At 28.5% G+C, this 25,691-nt stretch overlaps 3 protein-coding genes across 5 annotated transcripts in view; 1 reads left to right on the top strand and 2 right to left on the bottom strand.

Moving 5' to 3' along the window:
- The window catches only part of LOC130900163 (uncharacterized), a 67,541-nt gene extending 63,786 nt beyond the window's left edge, over window positions 1-3,755 (top strand). For all 3 annotated transcript variants that reach the window (XM_057810563.1, XM_057810565.1, XM_057810564.1), the window contains exon 3: window positions 53-3,755. In XM_057810563.1, the coding sequence (XP_057666546.1) occupies window positions 53-1,371 (1,319 nt within the window). In that variant the 3' untranslated portion in view covers window positions 1,372-3,755. The remainder of the gene's footprint in view (window positions 1-52) is intronic.
- A 3,628-nt stretch (window positions 3,756-7,383) lies between these two features.
- LOC130900162 (ras-related protein Rab-14) lies at window positions 7,384-12,714 on the bottom strand. Its single transcript, XM_057810562.1, has 5 exons — window positions 12,371-12,714; window positions 12,087-12,197; window positions 10,841-10,990; window positions 10,159-10,372; window positions 7,384-9,517 (listed from the first exon to the last, which is right to left on the bottom strand). The coding sequence occupies exons 2-5, from the start codon at window positions 12,190-12,192 to the stop codon at window positions 9,343-9,345; spliced, it is 645 nt and encodes a 214-aa protein (XP_057666545.1). The 5' UTR covers window positions 12,193-12,197; window positions 12,371-12,714; the 3' UTR covers window positions 7,384-9,342.
- Window positions 12,715-13,097: 383 nt separating this feature from the next.
- LOC130900161 (cyclin-Y-like protein 1) lies at window positions 13,098-25,380 on the bottom strand. Its single transcript, XM_057810561.1, has 4 exons — window positions 25,274-25,380; window positions 24,745-25,209; window positions 22,436-22,869; window positions 13,098-19,977 (listed from the first exon to the last, which is right to left on the bottom strand). The coding sequence occupies exons 2-4, from the start codon at window positions 24,942-24,944 to the stop codon at window positions 19,592-19,594; spliced, it is 1,020 nt and encodes a 339-aa protein (XP_057666544.1). The 5' UTR covers window positions 24,945-25,209; window positions 25,274-25,380; the 3' UTR covers window positions 13,098-19,591.
- Window positions 25,381-25,691: the final 311 nt, after the last annotated feature.

Genomic DNA, 25,691 nt, shown 5'->3' with positions numbered 1-25,691 from the left:
TTTAAAGGAAAGAAATTATTGAGTTGTTAAATGTATATTTTCTTTGTTACAGGGGAAGGATGTTTCGAGAAACCGTTAACGACCTTATGGAGAAACTACACCCAATCCTCCCGACCGGATGTGCGCATGAACTTGACAGTCAGTGGCGGTGGTTTGAAAGCAACAACAAAAGATCACGGTCTCACCGAGTATTGGGCTAATCGATTGACAGCTTGTGGAGCCCCGGTACAATTTCCTCGATTGTTCTGTTGGGTATATCGACACGAAGGTAAACGATTACGACACGAACTAAGATGCCACGCAGTACTGTGCTCTTCTTCGGCTGTAGCGAAGCAAATAGAAGAAGAACTAAAAGAATCTCTAGCCCTAGCACTCCTAGAATTCAAACGAGAAAAACTTTGCAGGCAAAATGCGAGATTGTCTCTAGTCAATTCCGTATATGAAAATCCCACTATACCAAGAAGAAAAATTTTACTTAGTACGGGTTCCCATAACTATAGACCTCCGTTAGAACGATCTAAGTCAGCTCCAAAACTCATGAGCATAGAAGAAATCATTGAAGAAGAAGAAGACGATAACGTCTTCGATAATTCCAAAGAAAGCGTAAAAGTTAAAAAACTACTTAATCATTGCAATAGTACCAACAGCCTTTTAGATAGAAGAAAATGGTATTTTATAAATAAGATTCGAAACAATAATAATATAGTACCTGCAAGAGAAACTACCTGTGATGAATCTTTGAAAGAAGAAAAAACGGAAGAATCGGAACCCCTAATGCTGGACGATAAGAGTGACATTATTTTAAAAGAACTGGTAGAAAGTAGTTTTAAAAATGATCTTTTAGAATCGTGCGAAAAAGCTTGGTACAACGCCCTAAGCCAAAAACCAGATCTAATACCTATAGAAAGTGACGAAGGTTCCTTATCCAGTGGTTGTGAATCAGCTAGCACAGCCATGTCCGAAACAGACCATCCTGTATTTCCGACAATAACCGAATTAGCAGTTTTGCAAGAAGAAGAACAAGAATACGAGAAGAAGACTGAACTAGACTTTAAAGTTGGCGGCACTGTTTTATCCAGGGTACGAAGCTTCGAAAAATTATCAAATCCGGATCTACTGAAATACTGTGGTGTGAATAATAAAAAACAATTCATGGATCAAGAAGAAGTGTCTCTGGTACCCGTAGGAGAGACTCATGCGGATTTTAGTTCGTTAAAGGTTTTTAAAAGAAGGACTCTCTCCGATCCTAATTATAGGCGATTGAGCGAAGGAAATGCTTCAGACGACGAAATCGGTAGTGCTTGCAGTGACGAAAGTGGCTATGAAGAGGAAGACGCCATCAGCTCAATAGGAAATATAGTTTTAGTATGAGATTATGCTGTGATTATAGGTTTTAACTTCACTTTGTCGACGGTATTTAATTTTGGTTGTTTTTAAATAGTTACCTGTAGGAATATTTTCTTATTCTGGTTTAATTATAATACATACCTCTTTATATTTTGTTCGATAACAATCGATTATTTTTATACATTTTGCAGGTTTTATTTGTTGGACTTGGTCTTCTCTACAGTTTTATATCCCAACATTCCCACATGTGTCTTTAATTATATTTTAATTCTAAAATCATTTTTTTTTCATTTGCTATTAAAAAACTAAGCTTTGGGAGAAGTTAATAGCAAAGTTATTCACATACATTTCCTCTTCACACAAGAAACTATATTAAAACTTAGTTATTAACCAATTGTAACTTTTTAAGATCATAGAAGCTCTAGAGAAAATTTTGATTACTTTGTCAAGACTCAAACTTACATTGCCGTCATTGTATTGAATATTCTACTGTATTACTAGTATACTGTTAAAAATTGGATTCTCCAGGTTTAATTTGTTTAAAAAAAGCATTTTCAAGATTACCTTGATTAAAGGTTGGCTTTTGTAAGTTCAGTTTGATGAAAAAGTGATTTTTTGAGATATATTTTGTAAAATATTGACTATTTAAGTTTTAATTCATGAAAAACTGTCTTTTCTAGCTCCAACTTTTGGAAAGTTGGCTTTTCTAGCTTCCATTTGATCAAAAATTGGCATTTTCCAACATTGATTTTAACAAAAATTTATTTGTACCAAAAATTGGCTTGTCTACGGTTAATGTAACTAAATTATTATTCCTATGTTAAATATATTAATATATTTGATATTTCTAGTTTAATTGGGTCAAAAATTGGCTTTTTTAACATTGATTTTAACAAAAATTTGCTTATTTAACTTTAATTTGGTGCAATCCTTCTCATTCTTAATTTATTTGTACCAAAAATTGGCTTGTCTACGGTTAATGTAACTAAATTATTATTCCTATGTTAAATATATTAATATATTTGATATTTCTAGTTTAATTGGGTCAAAAATTGGCTTTTTTAACATTGATTTTAACAAAAATTTGCTTATTTAACTTTAATTTGGTGCAATCCTTCTCATTCTTAATTTATTTGTACCAAAAATTGGCTTGTCTACGGTTAATGTAACTAAATTATCATTCCTATGTTAAATATATTAATATATTTGATATTTCTAGTTTAATTGGGTCAAAAATTGGCTTTTTTAACATTGATTTTAACAAAAATTTGCTTATTTAACTTTAATTTGGTGCAATCCTTCTCATTCTTAATTTATTTGTACCAAAAATTGGCTTGTCTACGGTTAATGTAACTAAATTATTATTCCTATGTTAAATATATTAATATATTTGATATTTCTAGTTTAATTGGGTCAAAAATTGGCTTTTTTAACATTGATTTTAACAAAAATTTGCTTATTTAACTTTAATTTGGTGCAATCCTTCTCATTCTTAATTTATTTGTACCAAAAATTGGCTTGTCTACGGTTAATGTAACTAAATTATCATTCCTATGTTAAATCTATTAATATATTTGATATTTCTAGTTTAATTGGGTCAAAAATTGGCTTTTATAACTTCCATTTGATCAAAAATTGGCATTTTCTAACTTTGATTTTAACAAAAATTTGCTCATTTAAGTTTAATTTGATCCAAACCTTTTCATTCTTAATTTATTTGTATAAAAAATTGGCTTGTCTACGGTTAATGTAACTAAATTATCATTCCTATGTTAAATCTATTAATATATTTGGTATTTCTAGTTTAATTTGATCAAAAATTGGCTATTCTAACTTTTATATGATCAAGCATCGTTATTATTGAATTTTTTACGAAAAAATTCGCTTTCAAAGTTTAATTTGTTAGAAAAAATTGATCAAAATCGGCTTTTCTAAATTCAATTATAACAAAAAAATATTTTTTCAAGATATATTTTGTCAAATATCAATTTTTCTAAATTAATTTTTTCAAAAATTGGGATTTCTTCCTTGGTTCATTAGGAAGTTTACTTTTATCAAACATTGGCCATTTTAACTTTAATTTGGGCAAAAATTAGCTTATTTAAGCTCAATTTGGTTAAAAATTGTTAGTATTGAATTATTTTAATGAGAAATTTATATTTGTATGTGTAGTTTAACAATAATTGGCTTCTCTATGTTTAATTTCTCTTTTTTTAGATTCTTTTATTCAAATGCTGGTTTATCTCAATGTAATTTATCAAAAACCGTCTTTCAAGTTAATTTTGGTCATAAATTGACTTTTCTAAGTACTTTTTGGTGGAAACTTGACTTTTTTGTGTTAAATCTGTTCTGCATTTCTAGTTTAATTTCATCAAAATTGCCTTCTCTAAATTTAATTATGTCAAAAATTGTTTTCTTTTCCTAAATTCGTATAGTCAAAGATAAACTTATCTTAATTTAATTTGTCAAAAATACGATTCGTTTATTTCATCAGAAATGGCCTAATTAATTTAATTTTATTCAAAACATGGCTTTTTAATTGAGTTTGGTCAATGGATGTCTTTTCTTTACTATATTTTGCTCAAAAACTGGAAGTTATTTTGTTAAAAATTTTACTTTTCTACTTGAATATAACCACAATTTGGCTTTTATAATTTTTTGGTAATAATTTGACTAAAAATTTCCTTTGTTTTAAGTTTAATTTGGTCAAAACTTGGCTCTCTTATGTTTAATTTGGTCATTCCTATTATTTTGATCATCATTGGCTGTTATTTTGTTAAAATTTGACTCCTCTTGTTCAATATGACCAAAAATTACCTTTCCTAACTTTTTTCATCAAATATAGATTTTCATGACTTCAATTTCCATATTTAATTTCACAAAAAATTGTTGGAGCAGTCTAAAAAATATCTTTTTCAAGTGCAATGTGTGTAACCCAGAACATCACAGATTTTTTGAATCAAGTATACTATTGGAAAGATATTGGAATGCCAATTCATCATATCTTAACATTTTACCTTAGTACCAACGAAAAATAAGATTATGACAACGTTGGTATTGTAAATAAATAGGATGGCATGATACATCTTTAGTTCTGAATTCCTAAATTTTGATGTAAAAAAAATTAAAAATCTGGTTTCAGATTAAGCAAATTAACTTTTCAAAAAACCCGAATCACATCACTAGAAATAACTAAAAGTTACTGCACTACCAACTGTCAAATGAAATTCTACTAATTTTAGGGAGTGGAAATAGTAATAATAAAGTGGATACTGTTATAATTCACACAATACTTATTAGATCACATATCCCAAGTGCTGCGTAAAACTGACTGTGATTTGACACAATCACAAATCGGCAGGGTTGCCAACTTGATTTCAAATAATTCCTAATTCAAAGATCTTCGATATTCAACTTGATATTTCTTACTTTATTTGAATAGAAGAGAGGATTATTTTTAAAAAGTAAGGTTAACTCCAAGACGTATTTAAAATATTTTAATTCCCCAATTCGTTCCACTGTTTGTAGTTAAGTAGTTAACGAGTTTACTACATTCATAATTTATTATTATATAAATTATTGATATATTTAGCTACTTAAATGATATGAAATTATAAAAATTAGCTGCATATTTTTAACAAATAGATATTTTGTAAAAAAAATAGTGGTATTACTGGTTTTGTGTATATAATTGTAAATATAAAATTAAAATGGCACATAAATAATGTTTGTAATAATTTATTGTTGATTAATTATGTTGTTACATTACCAATTATACGATGGTAAAATGTTGTATATTTATGTAATTTTACACGTCATTGTACCTTTAATATAAAAATGAATAATAAATTATAAAAAATTATTTATTGAATATTATTTTTCCTGCTATCGACAAAAAATATCTTTTATGATTTAATTGAGAATAAGTTGAAATAATCGACCTTAAAATGGCAAATTGAATTGTTGCTCCACATCTGGTAAATTCCTTCTAATGAAACAAGAATAATAATCAATTAACTTGATCAATGCAAGCTAAAAAATTTCGAGCTCCTAGGTTATGTTCATGACAATGAGTTGTTGGTATTGTTTTAAAAGTTTACGCAAAATTTGTCCGTTTAAAGAGTATTTTGGTCAATTTAATTAAAAAAATTACATTTTCAAGTTTAACTTGTGAATGATTAGATTTTATATGTTGAATTTGGTGAAAAATTGTCCCTCTTAACTTTATGTTGGTGAAAACTGGCTTTTATAAGCTTATTTTGATCACAAATTGGGTTTCCTAATTTTATATTGGTTAAAATTAGGGTTTTCTAGCCTTCATTTTCTAAATTCTGCAATTTCCAAGTTTAATTTAGTTAAAAATTGTCCTTGTCAGTTTTATTTTGGTCAAGAATTGCCTTATATATGTTTGTTTTGATCACAGATTGTGTTTCATAATTTTAGTTTTGTCCAAAATTGGGTTTTATACTTTCAATTTCATGAAAAGTGACTCTCTCCACTTTATTTTGGTATAAAATTGACAATTCTAAGTTTGTTTTAACTCAAATTGGGACTCCTAATTATATTTTCTAATGTGTTTCTAAGTTTATTTTTGTAAAGAATGATCCCTCTTAACATTATATTGGTGGAAAATTGGCTTTTCTAAGCTTATTTTCATTACAAATTGGGTTTGCCAACTTTTATTATCTAAAAATTACCTTTTCCAAGTTTAATTTCGTCAAAAATTGCCCTTAACTTTATTTTGGTCAAAAATTGCCTTTTTTAAATTTATTTTGATCACAAATTGTTGACATAAATTGAGTTACCAGATTGGATTTTCCAACTTCAATTTGACAAAATTTGTGTTCAATTTGACAAAATTTGTGTTCAATTTGACAAAAAATTTGCTTTTCATGTTTTAAACTAACACTAACAATTAGCTTTCTAAGTTGAATAATTGAAAAAACTGGTTTTCTTGTTTACTTTAGTAAAAATTAAGTTCCCTGAATTCAATTTCGTCACAAACTGTCTTTTCAATTTTATTTTGGTTAAAAATTGGTTTTAAACAATTCGGGATTATTTCATTTGCTTGAATGTTACTTGCAACTATCACTAATAGAAAACATTTGCAAATGCCGTGCAAATGAGACAATATAAATTTCTATTAATCAATTGTACACCATAATCACCATTAATTATATCCATCACATCTACAATGTTGTCTAAATATCATTATTTTGTTATCAACTTGTTATTGAACACAATTTTACAGTTGAACGATACTTTGAGTTAATTTTAAAAACCCAAGGTTATTACTGATGCTTCTATATGGACAGTTTCTATAAGTGAAAGCTGTTTCGACTAAGGAAGACAGAATGGCAACGATTTTTCTATCCTCCGGTTCCAGCTCTATTCTGCGCATTCTCAAGCATGCGCAGTATAGATAAAGTGTCAAGAACGAGAGAAAATGAATATTGTCGACACCGTAACGTAAGGACGTTTTTTTCCCATACCAACTGTCCATATAGAAATATTACATATATGATTTTTTTGATTAATTGATTTGTATTGTGACGAAGCGTGACAGATTATTCTTTTCCATATACTTGGCCTTTATCTATTTGAGCATGTAGTTATTGGAGTATACTAGCTGTTCGTTCTGATTGTTTTTTATTGTAACAACGCTAGATATGTTCTCCGATAAGTTAGGTTATTCTTCTTTTCCGTGTACTTGGCCTTTATCTATTTGACTAACTAGTTATTCAATAATCTGCAGTGTACTAGCTGTTCGCTCTGTTTTTTAATTCAACGAGATATGTTCTCCGATTAGTTGGGTTATTCTTCTTTTCCATATAATTGGCCTTCATCTATATGACTACATAGTTATCGAATAACTAACCTTCGAGAAAATTCGGTCGTATTAAAGTTATAAAACTTGATTTATGTGAAATCCTTGATTTTTGGAATAAATAGTTGACCGTTTTTCGATGCGTTTGACTGAGCTTAGGAAGGAAAGGAAAGTTGAGATGTCCTCTAGGGATTTCTAAACTATTCCTATCGATTGATATATTTTCATTTTTATTTCACAATAAAATAAAATACCTCATAACTTAATGTCTATATTATAATTTTTATATATGGTATTAATAATAAATACATCACATACAAACATACATCACTAAAACAATGCATCGATAACAAATTTGTATTTTTATCAAATATAGAAGCCTAATGTAAAATATTTAGTGGTAAGATGAACAAAAAAGCGTTTTCTGGTACTCTAAAAAAGTGCAAATAAAAATGGAATCACTAATATCAATATCCTATTGCAATTTGGGAAAAATTGTGATTTTTCTTTACCACTTTCAATAAAACGGATCATGAGCTTTTCACAAGTTAATCTCTCTTAAAGCTCTTAATTCTACATGAAATAAGGCCTGTTAATATATGAAAAATAACTATTGCAAAATTAAATACATAATTGTTTATAAAAATATAGATATAATTATTGACGAAAAAAAATGCTGTAATTTGATAGCTTCTGTTGAGATTAATTTAAACAATGTCAAGATATGATACAGCCTAAAAACAACGCTTTAATATACCTTTAAAAATAAAAACTATACATCATAGAAAAACTTGGAACTAAAGAAAATTGTAATCTAGTGCCTTACATAGAAAATTAATATGATTGCTTATAACAAAAATTAACTACAGTTTTTAAAAAAGATTTTTTCAATTCAGTCATAGATTAAAGACTCCGCTTAAATACACACCTCCCAACGTATATTTGTTTTAACGTCGATTGGACCCGGAATATTGACCATCTTTAAGCATCCCGAATGAGTTATAAATTCAATTCATCTAAATATTTCTCCAATTTGGTATGCAGCATATAAAAGCGATGTTGCTAAATGTTAATTATGACTAATTTATTAGTACTATTGGTATGCCTTTCTTTGAAGTTTTTATCAATAGGATAAATTCCACCAATTAAAAGTGACGAAGTAGCAAAACTTGATAAAATTCAGGTGTTCGAATACTTGGGAGTGACCGACAAACAGAGGAGATGAAACCAGGGAAAAAGATTAACGCGAGGGAACAAAACGTTTGGAGCCCTAGGAGGACTTTTAATATCAAAAGATATTTTAAGAACCGCCAAGTTTTAAGACAGTTATACAACCAACGGTGCTGTATGGCAGCGAGTGTTGGACCATGAACAATAAAGAAGAAAACAAAATAAACATATGGGAGAGAAAGGTACTAAGAAGAGCGAACGCAGAGATCAAAACACTGTATGGTCAAGATGAAATGGGATAATCGTTTTAAAAGAATAGATAACTGTGTAATCAAATAGACCAGGATACCCCATTAGAGTACCGATAAATAACCAACTGTTTTGTCACTCAAAACAAAGATTTTCATCACAGATCCTAAAGAATCTATGAATTTATTTTTATCCCATTAACGGTGCATATAAACGCAATCTTTAATCTACGATCAAACGTAAATTATTTAAACAAATTACTAGGATATGTCCACGTTTCATGATAAGAGTAATAAACAAATCCTGAAAGAGCTTCTACAGGCGCTAATCTCGATAATGGAATGGATTTTTGTATATAAAAAAGTGTATAAAACTTTTTTAAAATAAATACTGCTTTTGACATAAAAACTCACGTCAGTGGATAGTTGAGTTTGAGTAAATTGATTTTCTAAGTTCATTTTTACTGTGCTATCTCTGAGTTTTGTGTTATAACACAGAAAAATGCCCGCTGGTGATAAAAAAGACAATAACTAAGAGAATATAACAATTGCACAGATCAAAACCAAAAACTGAAATATACAAAAGAATCATTATACATAAACATCAGAAACAGATAGTATTAAAATTGTTTTGGTCTTTTTGTAATTTGTGTAGTTATTATGAAACGTAGGTAAACATAACCTAACATACCAGTAGTAAAAAAAATTCAGAATCGGAGATTCTATGTGTGTTAAAATTTTTGAATAAAACTAGCAGGCGCAATTGTCTTTATTCGCCTGTTGGTCGTTGGACATGTTGCGACCTGGTTGTGATGGTTTATGTTGGACACCAGATTCGGCTGCGTTCAGATCCAATCGACCATCTTGGATACTTTGATATATTTTCTTTGCGGTTTCGAGGAATGCTTCTTCTACATTATCACCACTGGAAATAAGAAATTCTATTGAAGGGTTACAAAAAATATTTGTCATTATAAATGAAATTAACACATGTTTGGCAAAACTGATCAAAAGTTCACCAAAAACTTACAAATAATGATAGTAAGAGGATGGGAAACGGTGAACAACAGACCAATTTAGAGACAAACTGTCGAGAAGGCCAAGGCTCACACTGTAGTGCCTATTGGCAAAGTAAAACAAAACTTTAGAAGAAAAAATTTGCCGCTTTTAAACTATTGAACTTTTGTGTGAATACTAGAACATGTAATAGAAACAGTATTTACAAAACGATCATCTAGTTACAGCAATATTCAGAAAAGGTGGAAGGACATTAGTACTTCCAAGTAATGTTTATTAGAATAGTTTTGCTTAGAAACATATATCATTCAGTGGTGCATATTATAAGTTTTGGAAGTACCTATACCTCCCTCCATGTTATTTATTATATTATAAAAAAGTAGCTGCTAACAAAAATAAGTGTACAAGTTCAATATAGTAATCCATATCTGAATACTAGAAGAAAACATGTATGAACCAAGCAAATAACAGAAGAAATATTTTTATAACTTTGAATCCTGTTTGCGATTTATCCAGATTGCGTTTATTTATTTATAAAATATGACTTACGTTTTCGCACTAGCTTCTACAAACATTAGACCATTTTCTTCTGCAAATTTGCTAGCTTCCTCATAAGTTACGTCCCTTTGGCCTTCTAAATCACACTTATTTCCTATGAGAAATATTACGGTACTAGGATTTGTTAAATTCCTTGTATCAGTTAACCAACTACTTAAATGATTGTAAGTAGATCTTCTAGTAATGTCATATACCATCAATGCACCTGAATTTAAAAGCAGCATCAGTCAATCGATACATATAGGTGTAGCAATTTTTTTATAATAATTTATTCGACATTAATGTCAATTCTGGAATCTACAATTTTTTTTCCTGGATATCTTATCATTGAAGGATTTTTCTCTATTGAAAAAAACGCATTTTACTTTTTAAAGATAAAAATACGTTTGGAATAAAGTATATAAAAGAATTTTGTAAATAAAGTGAACTTTAAATAATGATTATTCACAATTTTTTATTTACTTAATTTACAGCTTAAATGAAAAATAAACTTATAAATGATGCAATTTTAAACATGAAATACATTTTTAATGTTATTTATAAATACAAATTTTTATCTTTGTATTAAAAATATCACACTTACATGTTTATAAACTGTGTAGATAACTTTTAACATTAAAGGTTCATTTAAAAAAAAAAGATAATTATTATTAGATAATATTATTACTCATACCTGCAGCACCTCTATAATACGATCTTGTCACAGCCCTAAAACGCTCTTGACCAGCAGTATCCCAAATTTGAAGCTTAATTTTTTGTCCCGATACTTCAATGATACGAGTACCAAATTCTACACCTATTGTGTGGGGACAATCAGCCATGACTAAAAATACCAGCATTACAACTTCCTTTGTGAAATTAGAAATATCTATTAGAATAATATCTATACTATATCACTAGATTTGGAAAAAGTCTTACTGCTATTGAAAATATTAACAAAAAATAACATTCTCCAAGTAATGCTATCCCAGGACAGTTAACGACAATAACCATGAAAGATTTTTTTAGTGAATCTTAAATCCAGCCAGACAAGGACAGCACTGCATCTTGGCTTGAAAAGAACTTCCTTGCAAAAAATCCTAGAGGTAAATTTTTGTATGGGATTCAAGTACATCACACTTATTTAAAAGAGGTGCATACAAATTTTAACATGCTTTATCTATGTCAATTTGGTCGTGCACATAAATTTGGTATTTTGAAACCAATTTCTCCAGCAGGTCAGGGCAACTCGCCATCCTGCTGGCGCGGCTCATCAATTACTTCAGGAGCATTTTCCAAGCAGATTCATTTTACAATCTACTGACTCCTCCTTATTTTTCACATTCTCCAGAAGCATACATCTGAGGCATGGCTGAAACTGTTGTTTCTAAATGGGCACCAAAAGCCATCAATGAATTAAAAAATACTGTTAGAGCCTTCTTTGCGAACCTAAGACAACCCTTATTCATAACATGACAAGAAACTTGGAACATCAGTATGAAGTCTGTCTTGAGCGAGGAGGAACACATGTAGAATATGTAATGAAGTACCAATAATATGTATTTCTTAAAACTATAAAATAATTACAAGTTCAGTACTGTATATTTCAAGCTATACTGTTTTACCATAATTCTTATATAATACTTATTGGTGGTAACTGGTGCCATTAGATAGTGGATTAAGGTTTTTGATTATTAATTTCAACTCTCAAATCTCTGTATAAAAACTATGCTTCTGAAAGCTACAATGGGAAAAAATATACTGAACTGAAATTTGACAATAATATGTTAAAAACTGCTAGTAACATTTTTTTCTTCAATAAAATGTGTTTACAATAAGAAGTATTATTAGATATTTTTACTTAATATGTCTATGTGACTACACTAAACTTTTTACGTATTTGTATGTAAATAAAAAGCAAGTTTTAGTAAGATACTTACACTTTTTTTCGGTAAATTGGTGTAAAAGGCACGACTTTCCTACACCCATATCACCAATGATAATATATTTGAAAATATAAGAATAATTATACGGACCCGCAGACATTTTGACTGTAAGTAGAAAATGATTATTATAATTGCTAAGTATTAATTTTTGTACTAGATTTAATATCGCAGAAACTGTATTTACCTTGAATGACTAATACACCTACTTAATAACAATGGATGTAAAAGCTTCCTATCTAGTTTAAAAATTTATAAAACGTAGTAAAAATATTACGTACCTGTTTATAAATTCGTAGAATTCCGTATTAATCTTGAAATACTCCCTGTTGTTTTACAATTCTGGGAATTTTATGAAAAAATGACACGATGTCAAATTTACAAATAGAATGTGGCCATCTTTAAAATTTTTGACAGCTGTAATGATTACAAAACAAATGTCCGATTTTTACTCAACAAATTCGGCAATATTATCGAGAATTGAATATCCACTATACTGTTCATTAAAATTATATTCCTGGTTAATTTACCGCAGTAGAATTATAATTTAATTTCATTTACTTAGATTGTTGATGAAGTCTTTGATAATTTTAACAAAATAAAATTCTTTTAACGACACTACGCCAATGGAAGTTCGGCAAATATCGTAACATGTCTTTCAAAATATAAATTGTGTTCTATGTTTGACAGTAAAATATTTATTCAATATAAATGTTTATGTTGGTCGTAACCTCTTGAATGAAATATATTTGTAGTGAATTTTTAAAGAATAATTATATGAAAAATTGATGACTTAAATAATTGATCAAAAATTTTAATCTATGTATTCAAGTTTTGATGAAAATCGTTAATATCCTTTAAATAAATGTTCCAATAAATAAAAACCAGTTGTACTTCGGATTCGTAGCATCGAGCAACATTGATTGAAGGGAATTACCGAAACAGGGAGTTGTACAATGAAGAATTTTTTTCTTCTCATTCAGAGAAATGTATAATAAAAACACATGGTATAATTATTTTTTTTTATTTTCTATTCAAAGCTCAGTACAGTATAAAAATTGAGAATAGGCCTATAGATTGTCCCCCCATAATATTTAAAAAATACTGGACGTGATTTTACAAGCAGGCAGGTGCATTTTATTCATATTTTCAAATTTTTTTTACAATTTGCAAGTAGAGTGACAATAAAATTTAATGGAAGTAAAGAGCCCTTATATTTACTTTAATTGATACCATTCTTATTTATCTTGTTACGCTATTTATTGGTGTCCACAATTTATTACGTTACCAATTCCCATTGTTAACTTATTAAAATTGAAAATTCTTTGTCAAATTTAATAAAATAAACGATAAAATTGTGTCTTTGTCAGACTGTAATCACAAAGGTTATCAGAAAAGGGTACCTGTTCATATTATTAACTAAAAATGAAGTATTGATGTTTTGACTGCAAAAAATATTACTGATAATTTGTGAATATATTAGAAAACTAGAGACTCTCCAAAACTATAACTTCGTAATCATGTAGATGCAGATCAACTTATAAGGGGAAGAAGAATGTCTAGACATGACACGAGTTTTTTCACATGTTAAGTTTTAATCGCATCTTATCAATAAAAAATTTTCTTAATTAAAAAATTATCATATCACTTCACTTGAGTAAGAAAATAAGTAGGTACTTTTAAACATTACAAAAAAAATTATTTTTTTAATAATTTAGTTTTAATGAATTTGAACATGTATCCAGTTACTTGTAGGAATTACCTTAAAATATTTTGCACTATGAATAAAATTTAAATTCATTGGTATTATGTGACGGAAATGGAATTAGTAGTAAAATTTTACAACTATAGATGTCACCAATTCAGTCAATATAAATAACATTGTCGTGAACCATCTAAACATAGATGATTTGTTGATGTATTTAAATTTTATAAAGGAATTGATTTGCTAGGTGAATACAAATGTTGGTTAGGTTACTGAAATTTTATGAAACTACCATTAAAAAAGACCGCATATAAAATTGAAAGAAGGCTTTAACTTGTATGTATTTTCAAGTTAATAGAATATCTTGTAATAAATAATAATTAGATACACATTAATTTCTATCCATCCACTACATCAACTCTCACAATTATACTATCTGGTCCTTCGAGCCGGATATGAAGGCTCAAAGGACTAGATAGGGTAATTATTAGTATTGGTATAGTGATAGTAGACATAAAAATATCGCCGATGGATCCAAAAAGTTGATAAAATCCTTTTATTACTTTGGTACATATTACAGCACATCTGATATAAAATCAGTTACATATATTTTACTTATAATTTCTATACTTTGAAATTTGACAAAATTACAAATTTAAATTGTAAAATTTAGAAATGTAACAAATTAATAATAGTTCAAAATGCAGTATAACTTGTGTTAAGTATAAAAATAAAATAAAAAAAACTTTCCATACAAAAATATTTACAATTTACCCTTGTAACTTTTTTACAGAGAGTTTGTCAATAGATCTACTAAATACAATTATAAATAATAGTACGGTCAAATTATACCAAAAGATAAGAGTGAAGCTGTAAAAATTCCCAACAAGCTGAAATTCAATAAAATTGTTTGAAATATAATTAAAAATGAAAGTTCCCATCATCCCCGTGTAAAGAGAAAATTTTACTCAAGGTCAAAAGTCAAAAAAAATGAGTTATTCGCGATTTTCAGCAAAATGGTAAGTTTTATCATAAAAATACCTTAAGACAAAAATAGAGATTATAAAATTATCCAAAAAAATGTATCAATACTTTTTTTCCTTCGAGCCATCGTTGAAAAACTTTCAAATTTCATTTTTAATTATATTTGAAACAATTCTACTGATTTTCAGCTTGGAGGGAATTTATGTAGCTTCACTCTTATTCTTTGGTCTAATTTGACCGGATTATAAGAATATAATTAAACTTGCTACTAGATAGTATGAATTAAAATAAATGACTTCATACAAAATATAATGAGTTACGTTAGAACCAGTGGAGAAAAAATAGACAAATATATATATTTCAGAAATAATAATAATAGGAATAGTGTTAGGCCACTATTCTGCCGTGGAAATACAAAATGACGTATCTGCAATCTTCCCCAACATCAACGGTTAACCTTTTACTATTGCAACACTGTATCAATAATGAGATTTTGGTTGTTGTTTTTTTGTGTAAACTGTAAGAATTTTGATCTATTTCCAGTTATTGCTAGAAAAGTGTTTGTCAGTTTTGTCACTGATCCCAGCTTCAATTATTATTTTGTTCTTAAAACTTCTGGTGATTATTCTTATGTGTTGTTTGAATGAAAATTATTCAAAAATATGAATAAAAATTATAATTATAGTCAAAAAAATGATGTAAGCATATAATACATGTTTTATTTGATATTTATGTAATGTTTACTTGTGAGGACTAGTCTTTTGGACATGAAGAATGACCCCTGAAGAATATTTTGTAAAACATACAAATGAATCTTGATATATTGTTAAAAATGTAATAGTAGATCAATTCACGAATCCATACTGCTGATTTATTGTCATTTAATGGAAGCATTGTGACTATTGGAAGTTCAAAAATCTCTCCGGTGACTCTGGTATAGCATAAAGCACATGATGTGATTATCTGGTAGAACAATAGTTCGGAATAGAACAGAATGCTGGATAAAGTTTTCACTCAAAATTGAAAGCAAAATTTTACGATTTTGTCGACTTTTTTGATGTAGTTAAAATGTCATTATCCAATACCGAAGTAGTAAAAATATACTGGTTATTGATGTTGAATTTTTGTCATTTGTGAATTTTCTATAATTCTAATCATAGCTCGTCTTAATGGTTCGATGAACGCTATACATCCATTCTTATATCCCCAAAAAGATGAAAATATAAGATCTGATTAGTCCAAGACAATTAAAATTGTTTTTGGAACCTTCGAAAACGATTTTCGATTCTGTGACCAAAGTGACTATCCATGTTACACAGGTCTAAATAAGAATCTATGATAGTAACTCTGTCAGATTTTGAGATTTGTACAAAATCAACTTGTTTTATAGACTTAAATTGCTGGCATAGAAAAAACTGAAAAAAACCATTTTTTCGAAGCAGTTACTGCCACTTGAATTAACACGGCAGTATTACTAATTACAACACGATACCATATTATAGGTATATAAATAAGTTTACTATACCATAAAATATAAAAAATATAATGAATACACTTCATGTAAATACTTGTATATACACAGTGAATCTATTAATCTTATCTTTCAATTGGAGACATTTTTGATATATCAGATCTTTTCGAAAGTAATGACAGTACGACGATGGAAAATTTTTTCAGAATATAGAAATATAAATTTAAAACAATTGAATTACAATATACCAAAATGAGTTCATCTAGAGTTTTCTTCTTCCACTGTACTTCCAATGAGGATTTGTCTTTAGCTCACGTTTTGCTTTCCTGATTAAGTTACTGTTGCTTTAAAGCACAAACAATCCAATACCTTTTTTGTAATACGATATTAAATAGTGAAATCATGATTCCAAATCAAAATAACAAAATTTTTTATGAACATTGTTTACAAATGAATCTATAGTTTATTGCTCAGTCTAATTGTTTTGGTAATCAAATTATTCATATCAAAAATTATTTATGTCTTTTGGGTTAACAAAGATGCTTAAAAAATGAAGAAATAAAATAAATCAATTTGGAGAAGAATCATAGCTGAAAAGCTGATAGTTATGAAGTGAATTGTTACAGATATTAATATGTTTAATATCAAGGCAGTTTTTTCAAATTATCTTTTCAGTTTAATGAATTATCTGATAGAAAATTTTCATTTTTGTGGGCTCAATACTAATTTATTTTTTTTTTCTGCAATATTCTTGCCAAAAAAACTATGTATAAAAATCACAGCAGTAGATACTCCTTCCATGGTTGAGTTAATAACGAAAATTGAAGAAGAAATCGTTGTATGTAAACAATTCACACTCTCGATTTAATATAACGTTCAAAATCACAACGTTACGATTTATCGTAACGTGTATACCCGGCTTAATTTTTTATTGGTTTCAATTGAAAGACAAAAAATTTATAAATGCAACGTGTATAATTATATAAAAACTAATTGCAGATCTTATTAGAAAATGTTCATATTTAAGAAATACTTTGGTAAATAGTTGGAAGCATGAGAAGCTAAAAAGCAAATTAAAAATATTAAGACTCCAAAGAAAATTGCTAATGCTTTTCAAAATGGAAATTTTAAGGAATCTATTATTTTTGATTTATAAAACTGAAGAAATTATCTCAAAATTCAAAATGAAATAGAAAGATTTTATTATCGGAAGGAGACAAGCCATCTATTTTTTAGTTCTAGAACCTAATATTCACTACTTTCACATAAATACTTTAAAATGGAATCAAAAAAACGTTAAATTTTTTCTAAAATACCACGTATATTAACCATTTCCAATTGGAAATAGTAAAATATCTATTTAGCATTAAGGAACAATTAGTTTATTGAATTACACAATTTTATTCAAAGGTTGCTAATCGGTATCCGGCTCGAAAGACCAGTAATTGTGAGAGTTGATGAAATCTTAATGTATTCAGTATGAATATTACCAAAGATTCCAGAAATTGTAATTTCTGAATACCAAGAAAAACATGGATTGAAATTGTGAAAGAATCTGCCGAGATAAAGATAATAAAATAAGAAATAGAAACATAGAAAGGCATGGAGAAAAAGGTATATTGCATGACCCCTAAAACAAACAGCCATACACCACAGGACAAGATGGCTTTCAGACAAAACATGTGTTTGATAAAAATATGTTTTTAAATGGGGAATTTTAAATAAGCTCAATGAATTTATCAAAAGAGCAATTGAAATATCAAGACAATATTATATTTTTAAAAATGGATATGTTTTGATTCCATCTAGTATTTAATATGAAAAAATAATTTATTAAAAGTGCTCTTTCGGCTCTAGATAATATTAAGGTGGCTAAGATATGCTAAGTGGCATATTGATTTCGAACAATCGAGTATAATTTAAAAAAACAAATATAATTTACCTCAAATTAAATTACATTATTTTGGTATTAATTTTATATTACGAATTTATTAGCATTTTTGTCTTCTCAAATCCATTTTCTTTTTCAGAGCAAAAATTTCACTTCAAGAGCAAGATTTTAACTGTTTTTCTGAAACTTTGTTTCATCATCTAACACTTCTGGAGCTTATTATGCATCCTCTGCATCAAAACGTTCCCTGTGTTTTTGATCCAAATATTCCTCTGATTATGACCGTTCCTCATCACTGTTTCATCACCTGTCACTTCTGGAGCATCCTCTGCATCAATAGAGTCTATTCTTTCATTAGTTCCTCATATAAAGGCAGACTTTGGATATGAGGGAGAAAATGAAGAAAGTTTGTACTATTACATTAGGCAACAAGCAATTTTTTAGATGTAAATGTTGAGGAACTGATTGATGCAGACGATGCATCACAAGCTCCAGAAGTGTCAGATGATGAAACAATGATGAAAACAATTAAAATCAGAGGAAAGGAATCTTTTGATAAAAAAAACAGAGAATGTTTTGATTCTCACGATGCATCGCAAGCTTCAGAAGTGACAGATGATGAAAAACAGTTAAAACCAGGAGAAATGGGATCTTTAGGTCAAGTAATAGATTCGGAAGATAAAGTCGCTTATTTGACAATTTATACTACAAGATACAAAGATACAAAAATGAGCTCATATTATGAAATTAGCCTATTTAGACCTTAAAAAACTATTTTAACAAGAAAAATTTTTAAATCAATAAATTAGATCGTTGCCAAATTGTGAGTTTAGTCTTATGTTATATAATGCAATTTTTTGTGCACTGTAAAATGGTTTGTTGAGAATTTTTCATTGTTTTCAACTTGTGAACTCGACTATATATAATTATTCTAAATATAATGAATGTTGAATCAAATATTGGATCCACTTTAAACTCTGGGATTTTTAATATTTACTAGAAAAAATAATATTCATCAAATTTTTGAAAAATTTGCAATTTTTCCTAAACAATCACCATTAGATAAACATAATTAATAGAAATGATATTTAGAATCAACAAATTTCGAAAATATTAATTGTTGTTATGTAAACATTGATATATAGTAAGTATAATCATTATGAAATTTTTTTATCAAAAAATGACTGTTTTCTCATTCGATAATAAATAAAACTTTTATATAATGGCAATAAATTACCAAGACTTTACATTTATCAAATATATTTGTCAAAAATTAAATTGTTCAAAATATTGAATTTCATATTATGTTTTTACGGTCTCATTTTGAAACAATATTATAAAGTGTAAATTTTGCTATTAAATATTTGAAAAATACCTTGGGTCCCTAAATGAGTTCGTTAAAAAACTTGTAAAATGCCCCAAATGCTTCTCAAGAATCAATAAAATATAAATCACGATAAAATAGCAATCGATCTCCTTGCCGCTGTACCGTTTGTGAGATTGTCCAAACTTGACCATTTTTTCAAACCGTTCTTTATAGCTTCTTGGGTGTATTTATCGGCCATCACCCTAGACATGGCTTCCAACTTTTGCGCCCTTTCTATACTCAAAGGTTCGCTAGGAAATGTCAGATCGTTTGCCTCTGCTAATGTACGTAAATCGAAATAGTATTTGGCATAGACACTTGACGGTACATTTATATTGAACTGGAGTAATTCTAGAAATTGTCTTTCTAGCTCGTTCATGTCTTCCACAGTAATATCTTTTAATATTTGGCAGTAGTCGACGTTCCATACCGCTTGATCGTCCCAAACTTTGGAAGCTAATAAGATTGCACCTGGAAAATCACAAGTTATTTCAGAATATCACTAAAATCAGTGTTGTAGAGATAAAACTCAATGAAACTAATAATAATCTAATAATATAATAGGTTTTTATCTAATATATTCAGACAATCACATGTGATATCCAACAATATAAAAATAAGAAATATAAATAATTGTAAGATCAAATTTAAATTTATGCAACATCTGCTGTCACCATTGTTAAAACTGGTAATTCGCGCTTATTCATGTCACCAGATATATAGAATCTGCTGTAACAGATTGTGTAACACCAGAAATAAATCGCTGATAATCTGAAACTGTTCCGAGTAAATTTTTTTTGTATTTCTCAATTTGACTTTTTCCTCAATTACATAGGAGTCTTTAGATTAAGATAGTAGCTGCCTGCTTATTAAGTTTTATTCCTCATGTTCTTCTTGTTCTTATTCTTTTGTAGAGAGTTTTGATTCACAAGATATTAAGTTATATTGGAAACGATATTAGAGAATGAATTTAATAAAGCAATATATCAGTTATTGAATGTAGTACACACTTCACTTTTGCCTAAATGATTCTGGAATGTATTTTGGAACTGGAAAAATTTATAAATCTCCTAGGACCTTTGAATGGTTATAAAAGTAGCATTGCCATTTCTAAAAGTAATAATAACCAGTCTCTGATGATAACTATGTTATGAAAACTCGCGTCAGACAGACAGAGTAGTCAAAAATTTGAGTAGAAGAGTGATAAATAATTGAGCCGGTTTATGTATAATAACAAAGTCACCTCTTACCCAATTATTGTGTCAGTTAAGATAAAAAGTTTTTCAAATGTTCAATAACCTTAATATATAGCTTTTATCAGTAAAAGCATACATCCATTGTACTAAAATTATAGATTATGTCCCTACATATATAAAAGGTTATTTCTGATAAATTAGTTTACCAATTTTAAAAACACTTAGCAACTACAGATTTCTGTTTCACTTTGTATTTTTAAAAGTATATCGGGTATAATTATATTTTCAACGTCAACAATCTCATATTTATTCATTAAAAATTTTTACAATAAATTCATCAACATTATAATTAAAAAATCAGTGATGCATGAATTGTTATCACTAGTTAATGTTATAAAATTTCTATAAATACAAATTAATACAATTTTTTAAATTTACTTGAGTGTTTAACCAACAGCATTGCCACCAGAAAGATATAGTTCTGATTTCTATCACAACAGAGCTTCTAAAACTTTTTTTTGAGAAAGTATAAATCAAATTTGATGAGGTAACTAATGTTTTAGTAAACTTTATGACCTGTTATTGAGACTGACATACATCCTAAAGTTGAAGCAAATAATAAATTCTTACAAATATCTGGATTCATTTTTCATAACATGAGGAGTCCCCCAGGGTATTATTCTGAAACCAGTGCTTCAAGTCATTTATACAAATGATCTACCAGTGTCTGAAGACAATTATGGAACATTCACAATCAGACATACTTCAAAACTACCTAGACAAAATTCAAAAATGGTTAGAAAAATGAAGAAAATCATCCAAATGTCCTAATACTAATACTAATATTTGCCCCCAACCCCCCGAGAAGACAATAAAAGAAGTAGCCAATTGTTTTAAGAGAAGGGTAAATGACTATCATCGAAAATAATAAGAGGAAGAATCCATCAATGGATGGAATCTTATCATTACAATGCAGGACAACAGCAAAAAATTCTGATTGGTGAATATGTTGAATTTCATTTAATTGGATACATGTTTATGCTGATATAAATTAAATGAAAATATTTGGTCTTCTCAACATTTTGCATCTGTAGATTGAGGTTATAATCTTAACATAAATATTTCAATATTCATTTCATTTTAAATACATATTTCCAGGAGACGAGATACACTTCATAAGTGAGTCTCACCTTTGTGTTCTTTTAATTTAGAGTAAAACTGTGTATGTACTTTTGGAAGCTTCAGTAAACATATATATACGAACGTTGTTGGTTATAATTACCGTTGACAGATTAAATGATAAGGATTATATTGGATAAATATTAAATTAAGCAAAAAGAATATTTAATAAGCTTATGACCCTGATAGTAGTAAGATAAATTCACTTAACAACATCTTCCTTTTTGTTTGGATTTTAAAAGAATCTTTGTACATGAGATAATTAAAATAATATATTGCAAAACTAGTGTGGAAAATAGGATATTTCATACTAGTTTCTACATGTATTGTTTACTATATATACTTTCCAATGACCTGCATAAGATAATAGAAAACAGATAGGTTTTGCCCACAATTTGAAAGAGACATTTCCAGTTGAATAAAGTACCAAATGCTTTTATGTTGGTTGAGCTCTAATTTAGACCCTGGATGAAAAATACTCAATCTGGTATTATTAAATCAAGAATGGTGTCCATTGCGATATGTTATCATCATTTATTTGTGCAAAAACTTACCTAAAACTATTCGTTTCCAATTTGAAGGTTGGATATCTAATTCAGCATAAGTTAACAGTCTCTCTAGATACACTAAAGTAATAATGGCACATTCAGCAGTCAACTGAGCAGCGTTAAATAAAGTTCTCACAAACTTATAAATCTGTTTGTGTTCAGGATTATATTTATCATAATCATCACTAACACCATCCCTTGTTAACGGATGTAACTTCTCATCAAAAATTTCAATTTCCCTTTGAGAATCCCTGTTCTTAATGTGATAATATATGGCTAATGCCACACACTTCACGGTGTTTTTCAAATTTGGTTGAGAGACAGTACTATCATCTAAGTATATTGTTGAACATGAGCTGCTTTTTTTTAGGGGACGCAAATCTGCAATTTGGTGTTGACTTTTTCTTCTAATCATACCATTTTCTATAGCAGTTTTAGATCTGAAATAAAAATTATTCACCGTATATGATACCCCAAAATCCATACATACATACTTGCAGTAAAAATGTACTGCAAGTGAAACAGTAAATAAGTACTGAATACTTGTACTCCCAGTACATTACCTACCCAAAATGTACTGGATACTTCTACTTGTTTGAACTAAAAGTAATGAAAGCACTTGAAATGTACTGTAAGGAATTCATTTACTCCAAGTAATTCAATCACATTTATTTAAAAGTATTTTTTGTATACAACTACTACCCAATAATACCACAGGTACCATTGAAATAGTCCAAAATATTCCATGTTTTTTCATGTCTCAACAAGTTTTGATCTTGTAAACTATTGTTGACTTGAAAAGAGGTATTCAACTAATTTAGTCAGTGGTTTTGGTTTTATTTTTAATTTGTATACTCAACTTTATTTTGAAGTAATTTATGAACCTAGCTAAGGAAAGTAGTTTGAAACTAAACACATAATACAAAAAAAAACGTTAAAAATATTTCTTAATTATGAACTTATCCCAGATTCTTATTTGGTGGAGGAAGGTAACACTAGCATACCTCACTGTATTATGCCGTACAATAAAAGACATGGAATGTATCATATTTTGTGTTTTGAAGTCGGATCAGTGGCCAAAAATTCGTTTTCAGCTTTTCTTTAATACCACAAGTTTCTTTCATGTATGAACTTCCATTCATTTACTTCAAGTAATGTATGTTCTGAATGTAGTGTTGAAGTAATTAGAGTACATTTATGTAATCCAAGTAATTAAAATACTTAGAGTACTCAAACACATAGTTACTTTGTATTGGGTACTTGAATTTTTAGTTTCAAATAAAATTACGTATCACTCCAAGTACTTTTTATAGATAAAATTTGCAAATTAGATTGTTATTAACTAGAGACAAGCCCAACTTTGCAAAGGTAGTATATATACTTGATATATTATTTCTTAACATTGGTTGAAACTACCACCAATTTCATTTTGTCACTTTTTCAACATCTGTAAGGCATTCCATACCTTTGCAAATTTGTTGAGAGATTTGGTAGTAAACCTACTTCTCTTACAATATCCATATGCACTATAAATGACAATTAAAAAAAAAAGAATTGCCGAAAGATTCCTACTCCAATGTTGAGTAATTTCACATAAGAAAATCCTGCATTATATTGGCCAATAATTCCAGTACTTTCAAAGTCGATAAATAATCTCAGAGCTCTTGACATGTTATTAGATATGACATCTGCCAACTAAAGATCAATCCACTTACAAAGAACAGGAGATAATACAAGCTCTTGACATGTTATTAGGTATAACATCTGCCAACTAATGGTCAACCCACAACCCATGTTAAAGGAGCTCTAAGAACAAAAGATAATTAGTGTCAGATCCAATTGACACAAGAATATGTTTTTGTTGGTAATATATAATAGGAGTTCTATATGGATTATGTAAATTCATTTATATAATAAAATACATACATACAATAAATCACTAAATGTACAATTTAGATATTATATATATTTTTTATTTCAAACTTTGAAGTCCTATAACTAAGAAACCACTATTTTGAATCATATATAGAATGAATCTGAATTTTATAAATGAGTTGATATACAACATGCAAATTAACAATAGGTAAATACAATTTAACAATGCGTTGTTTCTATGAAATAAAAATTGGCTAATAATTAGTTTACAATAATTATTGTTATACACAAAATCAATAATATAGATACTCAGTAAATATTTACATTTAGACCATTACAGATAAGAGAAACTTTTAATCTAAATTATAGCTATGTACTAAAAATCCTCAGCACTAAACTTATTTGTGTACCTTATATGTATATATATTGGAAATATTTACCTTTCAATGAATATAGTCTTTGCCATTGGATCTTGTGATGGATCGAGCTCTCCATCATCAGTTTCTCTTTCACTGATATGCTGTAAATTACTTGTACTAATTTCACCATCATGCAAAGTCTCTTCTATAGGAATAATCACTCTTTCTCTATGATTACTCTGAGGACTAGAGTACGAACAGCAACTGTTTTTATTTCCCATTTTGGAATGGGTTTGTTAATTCTCAACTATTTTTTAGGCACTGAATTGTTTTGTTGATTTTAAAATCGGATACTTTACACATGTTTTCACCAGCTAGGTAGTGTTGTTTCAATATTGGCGAATTAAATTATCTGAGAACAATTTATATTACATCAATAGCTATGTCCACAAAGATAACGATAAGCTAAACTGGATAGAGAATTATATCGCACACCCACTTAGTTCAGTCTACGCCTTTTAGACTACTACTACCAGCCGGCATCGTCTATAAAAACAATTAAGTTATACTCCAGTAATCACCAAACCAATTCCGATTCATTTTCTTTTACCGTTCAAAACAAAGATTACAAAGTACAAAATGTATCATGTTTTTAAGAAAATTGAGTATGAGTAGTTTTCTTGGAAATACGAAAATGTGTCAAAAGGGATAAACGTCAAATTAATGTTTTCAGAATGAATAGTATAGACAACAGCCTATACACATTCAGTTGTCAGATCTATTATCTATTACTCTTTCTTCAGAAAATCAATTTCAAACACGTTTCTTCATTGCGTATTATTTATTTAAATGTCCACATTCTATAAAACTACACTCCAGATTTTAATTTTTTAAGCACCGATTTTATTGTTATGAACATTTATCTTCTAATTTATCTATCGTAATAGAATGGAATAACTATTTATTCACTTGTTATTAAATTAATGAAGGCTAGTAGCAACATAGCAATAATATTTTGGTAAGTTTTA

The sequence above is a fragment of the Diorhabda carinulata genome, chromosome 12 (assembly GCF_026250575.1).
Source record: "Diorhabda carinulata isolate Delta chromosome 12, icDioCari1.1, whole genome shotgun sequence".
NCBI lineage: Eukaryota > Metazoa > Arthropoda > Insecta > Coleoptera > Chrysomelidae > Diorhabda > Diorhabda carinulata.
This window is presented reverse-complemented; position numbering and strand designations above follow the sequence as displayed.

Bases quoted from the DNA above. Each gene is read 5' to 3' on its own strand.
- LOC130900162 (XM_057810562.1), bottom strand. From the start codon at position 12,192: ATGTCTGCGGGTCCGTATAATTATTCTTATATTTTCAAATATATTATC. The intron at 10,373-10,840 runs GTATGAGTAATA...TTTTAAATTCAG, and splicing joins GTATTATAGAGGTGCTGCAG to GTGCATTGATGGTATATGAC. The intron at 9,518-10,158 runs GTAAGTCATATT...TCTTATTTCCAG, and splicing joins GTAGAAGCTAGTGCGAAAAC to TGGTGATAATGTAGAAGAAG.
- LOC130900161 (XM_057810561.1), bottom strand. From the start codon at position 24,944: ATGGGAAATAAAAACAGTTGCTGTTCGTACTCTAGTCCTCAGAGTAAT. The intron at 22,870-24,744 runs GTAAATATTTCC...TTTTTATTTCAG, and splicing joins AAGACTATATTCATTGAAAG to ATCTAAAACTGCTATAGAAA. The intron at 19,978-22,435 runs GTAAGTTTTTGC...GTGATTTTCCAG, and splicing joins TTGGAAACGAATAGTTTTAG to GTGCAATCTTATTAGCTTCC.